Source organism: Entamoeba invadens, assembly GCF_000330505.1.
Source record: "Entamoeba invadens IP1 unplaced genomic scaffold scaff_1105074725833, whole genome shotgun sequence".
NCBI lineage: Eukaryota > Evosea > Mastigamoebida > Endamoebidae > Entamoeba > Entamoeba invadens.
Window position 1 is genome coordinate 4221 of NW_004191840.1, and position 10224 is coordinate 14444.

The 10224-nt window shown below is 30.2% G+C and overlaps 2 protein-coding genes across 2 annotated transcripts; both read left to right on the forward strand.

Moving 5' to 3' along the window:
- Window positions 1-1872: 1872 nt before the first annotated feature.
- Window positions 1873-7599, forward strand: EIN_450550 (hypothetical protein; the record flags this gene model as incomplete). Its single annotated transcript, XM_004185294.1, has 1 exon — window positions 1873-7599. The coding sequence occupies one exon, from the start codon at window positions 1873-1875 to the stop codon at window positions 7597-7599; it is 5727 nt and encodes a 1908-aa protein (XP_004185342.1).
- Window positions 7600-8220: 621 nt separating this feature from the next.
- EIN_450560 (hypothetical protein) lies at window positions 8221-9918 on the forward strand (the record flags this gene model as incomplete). Its single annotated transcript, XM_004185295.1, has 1 exon — window positions 8221-9918. One exon carries the CDS (start codon window positions 8221-8223, stop codon window positions 9916-9918), a length of 1698 nt encoding a protein of 565 aa, XP_004185343.1.
- Between the last annotated feature and the right edge of the window lie 306 nt (window positions 9919-10224).

The window sequence follows — 10224 nt, forward strand, 5'->3', positions numbered from 1 at the left end:
TAAAAAATATTTTATTCTGCAAATACAACTATTTTTTACTCGAGTAAACTTTTAATGACACCAAAAAATTAAAGATACAGTATAGTATCATTATTAATATCTATATTATATTAAAAATAAGCAGAATGTTCAATTAATTATAAAATATTTAACAATCAATAACAACTAATTCATATACATTATTTTTAAATGCTTTTTGATATTTTTTTATATTAAATAGTTCAATTCTACTGCCTATTGTTTGGTTTTTTGACGAACCATGTTTATGAAAAACAATGAAATTGTTTTTCATTAAAATTTTAAATAAATTGTAAATTACTTTTAAAATGTTTTTTTGTCATATACAGTCATGCGAAAAAGCTGTCGTGTTTGGAAAAACCTGTCTTGAAAAAATATTTTATAGTAAATTTATAATTACTTACTATACAGTATAGCTTCTATTCGATTTATTTGCAGGGTCATTTCACAAAAATCGAATAAAAATATTCGGCATTTCCAAATAACATTTTCTATTTCAGATCATTTGTTTATAGTACTAGAATAGTTCATTACCACCAGAGACAGGTTTTTCCAAACGCGACAGCTTTTTCTCATGACTGTATATTTTATAAAACTGTTTTTTAATCGAATATATATATTTTTTATATTATTTAATTGTTTATTATGATTAAATCATATTTAGTTTATAAAAAACAAACAATTGAAAAAACATAACATTTATTTTGTTTTTAAATACAACCATTCCAACAATTTTAATAAAAAAAATTAATAATAACAATTCAAAAGACATTGAACAATAGTCAAATGTCTAAAAATCGTAAAAATCCTAAACTTAAAAAATATTTTTCATTTCGAATGTTTATAATGTGTATTAAAACACTTATTTTAAAAGGGAGCAAACTTTAAAAGAAATTTAAGATCCAGATATTCAAACTCAATTTAATAAATCGATTAATTATTTTGAATAAATTAATAAAATCAGTGTTTTTTAGTGTTAAGTCTTTATAAATTTGCTTTTCGTTTCACAATGATAAATACACTTTTAAAGTGGATAAATTGGTAATCGATAATTTAAAAACTATTTTCTTATTTCTAGTGTATATATTTTTAGGAATTTACCTTTTCATTGTTTGTATTTTAAGTTTATTGATCTTCTCAAAATAATTTCGTCATTATTTATTATCCAAAAAACGATCAATTTTGCATTTTATTAAAACAAAAAAGACTTTCTATGACAAACAAAACATTTGTTGTTGTTTTTAATATCAAATGAACAGTTATATTTTTATTAACATTTTAAAGTATTATAAATTGTTGTATTTTTGTTAATAAGTTAGTATAAATCTTTTAATTATGAATAAATTGTTTCATACTACTTTTTTAGAAACTTCAAATTTTTATATTTATTATATTATAACACTGAAATATATATTACATCGAAGAAAATATAATATTTTTGTATAATTACAATACAACTTTGTGATTATTCATAAAGTTATTTTAATTATAATAAAATAGAATTTAATTTCGTTTCAAAACTATTTGTGTTACAAACTATTTATATTTCATATTAATAATAATACAAAACATGGTTCTTATTTTATATAAAAATTAACTTCGTATTTATTTATTCATTATAGTAAATAATAACCCCAATTGAGAGGAGCGTCAAATATTATTTTAGTTTTCTTTTTCCAATTAATCATTGCAAGTTTTTGTTATTTTACAAACCATTTACCTACATTTTTACATTAAAATGATTGCAAAATACCCGAAAAGTCTTCATTTTTATTTAATACAGTTACAATTAAATCAATTACCCCCATTACTATTTAATGACCACCATTTCATCAAATAATAACAATCAATATTATGTTGCTTCTGTTTTCTCTTCTGTTCATCGGTTCACTCGCTGAGTGTACTTTTGAAAAAGATGCCACCAATTCCAACTGTTATAAAGCAGTTGACCCAACTCAATGTTATGGTACCTTAGAAGTCCCCTCTGATGTAAATACGATTTGCACCAATGGATTTTTGAATTCGCGGATTTCTGCAGTAAAATTCGCAACAACTTCCCAGGTAACAATTGGAGAAGCTGGTTTTAAAAATTCTCCTTCATTGCATTCCATAACTGCATCTGCTGGAATTAAAGAAATTGGAAATGAGTCTTTTAGTGGCTGTTTTGCTCTTGAAACTTTACCAGAAACCATTTCTTGGACCAAAATTGGAAGTAAAGCATTTTACCAATGTTATTCCCTTGGGGAGTTTACTTTAGGAAATAAACTGACTCAAGTTGGTGAAATGGCGTTTAGTGAAAGTGGAGTAGTCTCTGTAAACTTACCCAGTTGCACATTTGGGAAGGGGGCATTTTTAAATTGCCAAAAATTAACAACAGTGACTTTAACAGCTCATAAAGTACTTGAAGAGAGTCTTTTTGAAAATTGTATCAACTTAGAAACACTCTCTGGAATTGACCAAGTCACTTCTATTGGAAAGAAATCACTTGCTGGGTGCCTTTCAATAAGAAATTTCACTTTCAAAAATACAGTGACTTATGGTGAATATGCTTTGAGTGGTTCTGGTCTTGAAAAACTGACTCTAAGTTCCACAACAATTAATTTGTCAGTCGGTCTCTTTGCCAATTGTGTCCACTTAAGAACAGTTGCTCTTGGCGATATCACAACTCTTCCAGCAGAACTATTTTTAGGGTGCAAGAAGCTTGTTGTTGTGTCAACTACTAATGGATTGACTTCAATCGGAAAAGCCGCATTTAAAGACTGCAAAGCACTCTTTGGAATACCAATGACAAACACCATCACTACACTTGGAGATAACGCGTTTGAAAATACCAATTTTAGAACATTCAAGTTAAATGCACAAATGACGACTATTGGTAATTACGTATTCAAAAATTGCAAATACCTTGAAACGATTGATTTAAATGGTATATTAAATATATCTGAAGGGATGTTTGTTGGATGTGAACGACTGAAAACGATCAAAGGCATTGAGAAAGTCACTACATTTGGAAAATACGCACTTTCTACACTTAATTTTGATAATTTTGTACTTCCAAGTGGTTCGACAATTGCTGAAGGTGTTTTTAAAGACTGCAAAAAGCTCAAAACAGTTACTATAACAGGACACACAACACTTCCTGATAACTTTTTTGATGGGTGTGAATTACTTACATCAATAACTGGATTTGATTCCATTACTTCTTTTGGGAGTTATTCAATGAGAAACACTGGATATCATAATATTCAATTAAAAAGTGCTGTTACTTATAACAAAGGCACTTTTTCTAATTGTTTGTCTTTAAAAAGTGTAACACTCGAAGAAGGTGTTATTTCAATTCCCGAAGAAATGTTTAAAGACAGTGTAAATTTGGCTTCTTTTAATTCCTTTGACAAAATCACGACATTTGGAAATCATTCCTTTTCAAATACTTTAGTTTCTACAGTGGTGTTAAAATCAGACGGATCAATTACTATGGGAACGGGTGTTTTCATGAATTGTGTGGAACTTAATTCGTTTACACTTGGCAGTTTAACAATACTCAATGACTTTATGTTTAGTGGTTGCAAGAAGTTAACAACAGTGAATGGAATTGAAAAGGTGACTTCGATAGGAATGTCGTCTTTTGAAAATTCAGGAATTACTAATTTGATTGTTTCAACTGCTTTAACAACAATCAAAGAAGCCGCTTTTAAAGGAAGTGCACTGGTTTCAGTGACATTGACTTCTTCAGTACAATTGATTGGAAAGGCACAATTTGCTGAATGTAAACAATTGGAAACAGTGACATTAAATGGATTCACTCAATTAACCGAAGAAATGTTTTCTGATTGTACTTCCCTTGATATTTCTTCTCAGATTGATGCTATTACTTCATTTGGAAAAAATTCAATGCAAAACACCAAATTGTCTTCGTTCACATTTAAATCAACAAGCGTCACTTATGCAACTCCTTTTATTTCGAATTGTAAATATTTAATTACTGTTGATTTAAAAGAAAAGACTGAACTTGAAGACTATATGTTCAGTGGATGTACATCACTTACAAATATCACAGGTCTCGATAAAGTGGTTAAATATGGAAATTACTCATTAAGTGGTACATCACTTAGAGAAGTTTCTTTAGTCACAGGAAAGACATATGGAGATGGAGTATTTGCACAAAATACACAATTAGAAATAGTACACGTCTTGACTAATTTTGTGACTCTTCCCGACTATACATTTGCTGGTTGTACTTCTTTAGCCAACTTAGAAAATGTTGATCAAATCACTACATTTGGTAAATTTTCGTTGAGTGGGACCAAATTTGTTTCATTTACCATGTCGACCTCAAAGAAATATGGAGATGGACTTTTTAAAGACGCAAAAAGTTTAGCGACTCTAGATTTTGGAAATATTACTGAAGTACCAAATGACTTTGTTTCAGGATGCGAGTCTCTTGTGACATTGAAAAACACGTCCAAAATTTTAGTAATCAACAAAAATGCCTTCAAAAATTGTAAGAAGTTAGGTGATAGTGGTTTATCTTTTTTAAATAGCGTCATGTACTTTGGAGAGTATAGTTTAAGTGGAACAGCCTTAAGAACAGTGCATTTGAAAACTGATTCTATCGTCAATGAAGGTCTTTTTGAATCATGCAGTGTATTAAATTATGTTGAAATGAACAATGTAGCATTCCCAAGTAAAATATTCAAAAATTGTGTTTCACTCTCTGGTGTTGTGCAGTCCAATAAAGTCGCTTTTGTTGGCGATGAGGCGTATCAAAATGTTCCATTTGAAGACGTCACTTTAATAACAAGAACGATCTATGGAAGAGCCGTATATTCTGGATGTACACGATTGCAGCATGTTACCAATGAAGGACTGACTAATATTGCAGATGAGATGTTCAAAGATTGTGTACTGTTAAGTTCACATGAAGGTGCAGATAAAGTGACTTATTATGGTGATTACTCATTTATGCATTGTGGGTTGTCCGACGTCTCTTTAAATCCAAAAAGTTTATATGGGGTCGGTGTCTTCTCTCAAAACCCAAAACTCTCCACTCTCAAATTAAAAAGTGTTGAATATGTTGGAGAAGAATTATTTGAAGGTTGTGGACGTATATCTTCATTTAGTGGTCTTTCCACTATTAAGTATTTATACACAAAAAGTTTCTATGAATGTTCATCAATGATTAGAATTGATTTAAATATTATCATCTCGATGTCTGAAAACGTATTTTCGAATTCGCTTGTGTCTGTTACTTCGACTCAAACACATTCACCACTTTCGACGATTGATTCGTTCGCGTCTAACACTAAAGTTTATGTCACAAATGATTATAATGATCTCTACTTCGCTAATATTTTTGTTGGACAAACAGCTATGAGCTGCACGCAATTGCAATACTTCGACGTCGCCACACAAAGTTGCAGAGCCTGTGATGGAACATATTACAGTCTTGGTGGTTTTTCCACTTCTTGTGATTATGATCAGACTAATTGTCTTAGGACTAATGCAAATTGCTCACTTTGTATCGGTTCAACATGCCAACAATGTAAACCGACTTTCTATTTAGAGAGTGGCGTCTGTAAAACAGTTGATTGTGGCAGTGGTATTTATTATGAAGGGAAATGTGTGCCAATTTGTAAATCAAATGAAGAACTCGTCAATTATGTTTGCACTCCAAAATGCACAACAACACAAGAAAGAATAGATGGTGTGTGTTATACCAAATGTGCTCTCAATGAAGAGAGAGTGGGAACTACTTGTAAGACGCCTTGTGGTATTGATCAAATAAGATATACAGACGATACTTGTGGTGATAAATGTCCAGTTACACAAGAAATAGTCAGTAGTGCTTGTGTTGATAAATGTGAAGCAACTAAAGAAAGAATAAATGGCACCTGTGTTGAAAAGTGTTCAAATACTCAAGAAAGAATCAATGGAATATGTCAACTCAAATGCGCTGATGGAAAGGAATTATATAACAATAATTGTGTCGATCTCTGTAAAACTTATTTCACAAGAAATGAGAGTGGACTTTGTGAACAACACTGTCCCACTGGGTGGATTGTGCAAGGAGATAAATGCCTTGAACATTGTGATGACACTGAGGACAGAATTGGAGATGTTTGTATGAAGAAGTGTGATGCCACCACACAAATTAGAGATGATACTTCTCATTTATGTGTATGTAAATCAGATTATGAGTTGATAGCTGGTAAATGCTTGAAAAAGTGTGATCCAACGACACAAGATAGATATGAAGATCAATGCAAGACGAAATGTATAGAAAATGAAGTGAGAAATAGCGACACTGGAATATGTGAATGCAAAGGGAGTTATGAAACAGTAAATGAAAAGTGTTTGTTAAAATGTGACCCATTTACAACTGAACGATATGGCGAAGAGTGTAAAACGCTTTGCAAAGTTAACGAACATAGAAATATGGAGACTGGAAATTGTGAATGTGATTCTGCATATGAATACATTTCAAATGTTTGCACATTAAAATGTGATCCTTATACACAAACTCGAGATGAAAATACAAAGGAGTGTATCTGCAATTCTAATTACGACTCGATCAATGGAAAATGCTTAGCTAAATGCAATCCACTTACCGAAGACAGATTTAATGAAGAATGTAAGACAAAATGCATCGAAAACTCACATAGAAATACTAACACTGGAGAATGTGATTGTGATTTTAACTTTGAAAAATACAATGGAAAGTGCTTAACAAAATGCGACTCACAAACGGAAGACAGAGTCGGCGAGACTTGTAAACCAAAATGTGTTGCAAATGCGCATCGAAATCAATTGACAACGGAGTGCGAATGTGATACAAATTATGATTTGGTCAATGAAAAGTGTTTATATCAATGTTTGACGACTGAAGAGAGAGTTGGGGAGGTTTGCATGACGAAGTGCAAAGAGCACGAAGAACGCAATTTGCAAACAAATGTCTGTCAGTGTATAACTGGCTATGAAATATTCAATAACAAGTGCGCATTGATTTGTGATCCAAATGAACAACAACGCGACGAAACCACTGGAAATTGTTTATGTAAAAATGGCAAAGAAGCTGTTGGTACAAAGTGTTTAGACCCGTGTACAGGAGACACTGAAAGAGTTGGCGAAGACTGTCTTGCAAAATGCAAAGAAAATGAAGTTAGAAAAGACCGAGTCTGTGTATGCAAAGATGGGTACGAGTTCTATGAGTCTGTTTGTCTATTAAAGTGTAAGAAAAATCAAGAGAGAAATCCAACTACCAAAAAGTGTGAATATAATTGTGGTGAAGGGACAGAACCCGTTGGAGAAGAATGTCTTCCTGTATGTGAAAAGGGATATGAAAGACAAAACGGGCAATGCACGCGAGTTGTTTGTGACCAAGGAAAAGTATGGGAAAACGGGGAATGCGTTGATGTTAAATGTGACGAAGGACAATATTTAGAAGAAGGAGTTTGTAAGTACTGTAAAGTGGTATATCCAAATGATTGTACTACAGATGAATGCATACAATGTAAGAATTCTTCAAATTACTCAATTGGTGTGACAATACTTTTGGTGATAGTAACTTTATTGTCACTCTAAGAAATTGTTGTTTTCTTTTTGATTGAAAATTATTAATAAAAATATAAATTGAATATGTTTAATAAATTAGTTAATAAAAATAATATGATTCAACAATTTTAGTCAAAAAGACAGTGCAACAATTATATATTATGTAAAATTAAACACAAAAACAACACAACAAAAGTTACATTTTAAATTGAACATTTATATTGTTTTTGAAATTTAATTTATTTTTTAAGTTATCCTCATTTGTAATACATTAGTTTTATTTTTTTGGATTATTCAAATTAAGTTATTATGATCACAATGATATAAAAATTGTAAATACAAACACAAATTATTTTATGTTTTTTTAATTGGTAAAAGTATAATTATTTATAATAATTTATTTTGAAATTATTGTTTGAAGTTATGGTTTGACATCACAAAAAAGATATAAAAATAATATAATTATATAAAAAAGTTAAATAATTTATGAAAAAACATATTAATATTACTATTATTATTAGTCAAAGATAATATTGTTGTTTAGAAAAGCAAATTTGAAGTCCAATTGTTTTTTGTTTTCACTTGATACTGAGACATACATTAATACCCTCGTTCATTAAATATAAATATTTGGAAAATGAAAAAAGTAAAATGAGTTTGCCACTTTTATACACTCTTTTTTCACTTTGTTATTCTGAAAAAGTTGTCGCTCATTGTAAAAACGTTAAAAACAACACGTGTACTCTATGTTCGAAAAATTACATTTTAAGTAAAGAAGGTCAGTGTATATCAGAATTTGATTTGCACTGTTCTTATCGTGTTAATGGTGTTTGTCTTTTATGTCATCCGGGTTACCAAATTAATATCACTACTCGAAATTGTGTTGTTGGAGATGAATTATGTACATCATGGTCTTATCCAAATTCATTTATATGTCAGGAGTGTGTTAGTGGGTATACTCTTCTTAATCAAAATAGATGTGAAAATTGTAGTTCCATTCAAAGGGGGTGTTTAAGAGCGTTTGGGGATTGCTCGAGGTGTTATACATGTCAAGATGGTTATTACCTTGAAAATGAAAAATGTAAAAGAGTAGCAAATTGTCGTGTATTTGATTCAAATAGAAAATGTACTCTTTGTATAGCTGGGTATTATTTTGACCTCGAATCAAATACGTGTGAAAGGGGGAATATTTCCAAGTGTATTTTCTATCAAAACAAAACTGTTTGTGGAAGGTGTACTGAAGGCTTGGTTCAAATTGGAAATTCCTGTGTTGAAGTCGACCATTGTATAGAAACCGATGGACAACAATGTTCTTTGTGTGAACTGGGTTATTCGTTAAATAATTCCAAATGTGAAAAATGCAAAGATAGCAATTGTGCAACTTGTATTGTCAACAAAGACATGTGTACAATTTGTTTATCAGAGTTCAGATTGACATCTCAAAAGACTTGTTTGTTTTGTAATGAAAGTATAGGCTACAAGATGTTTCAAGATAAATGTGTCAAATGTGACTCTTCTTGTAAAAGTTGTGAATTACATTCTCCACAAATTTGCACAGAATGTGTAGGCACTTCTGTTCTCAAAAACGGAAAATGTATTCAATGTGAAGATGGATGTAAAAGTTGCAATTCCGAAAATGTTTCAATATGCGAAGAATGCCTTGATGGTTTTATAATGAATTTAGATTCGAACACATGTGTAAAGTGTTCGGGAAATTGTTCGACTTGTCAATTTGAAGACACCTCTCAATGTATTTCCTGTTTACCTGGATATTATTTTTCTGAAGACCAAAAGAATTGTTTTGACTGTTCGTTAATTCAATGTTCGGAATTAAATTCAAAAGAAAAATGTGACTCATGTTCATCAAAATGTAAAACAAGTGGAATTGATTTTAAAAATTGTTTTGATGTAAACTGTCTTGATTATAACAACGAAAGAAATGTATGTGTTGAATGTAAAAATGGGTATTATGTTGATGACAATTATTCATGTCTTCAGTGTGATCAAAAATGTGGGGAGAATGGATGTGTGAAATTTAAGGATTTCTGTCTCTTACCCCCAAAACAACCCAATTGTGTCATTGAAATGGTTGATAAAAAGTGCAAACAATGTTCATCACAATCATTTTCAGTACAAAATGGAGTTTGTGAAAAAAGAGGATTTTGTTTCAACAGAAATGATAATGGCAATTGCACAGCATGTTCTTACAGTTTAAATGGGAGAGATGTATTTTATGAACCATTTGAAAACGGACTGTGTAATCTGTTAATTGATCCTAATGTAATCATTAACAGCTCTGCACTTATCTTCGTCTTTGCAATCACTTTAATAATGTTCTTATTTATTTAATTGACAAACCGTTAAAATTTTCTATTTTTAATTTATTATTATATTATTATATATTAATTATATAATTTTATAAAACATTTATATGTAAATTATTCAAAATTTAATTATGTTAAAAACCATGTTTTTTTGAATATATTTGTGACTATAAATGTACAAGCAAAACAAACAAGAACACATTTCAATTGTATTTGAATGTTCCTTATATGTAACATTTTCATTGTTTAATGTTTTAATTTCAATGTAACAATATCTAGCCAAAAAACACAAATGATATAAATCATAGTAAATAATAATGTTTTTCATTAT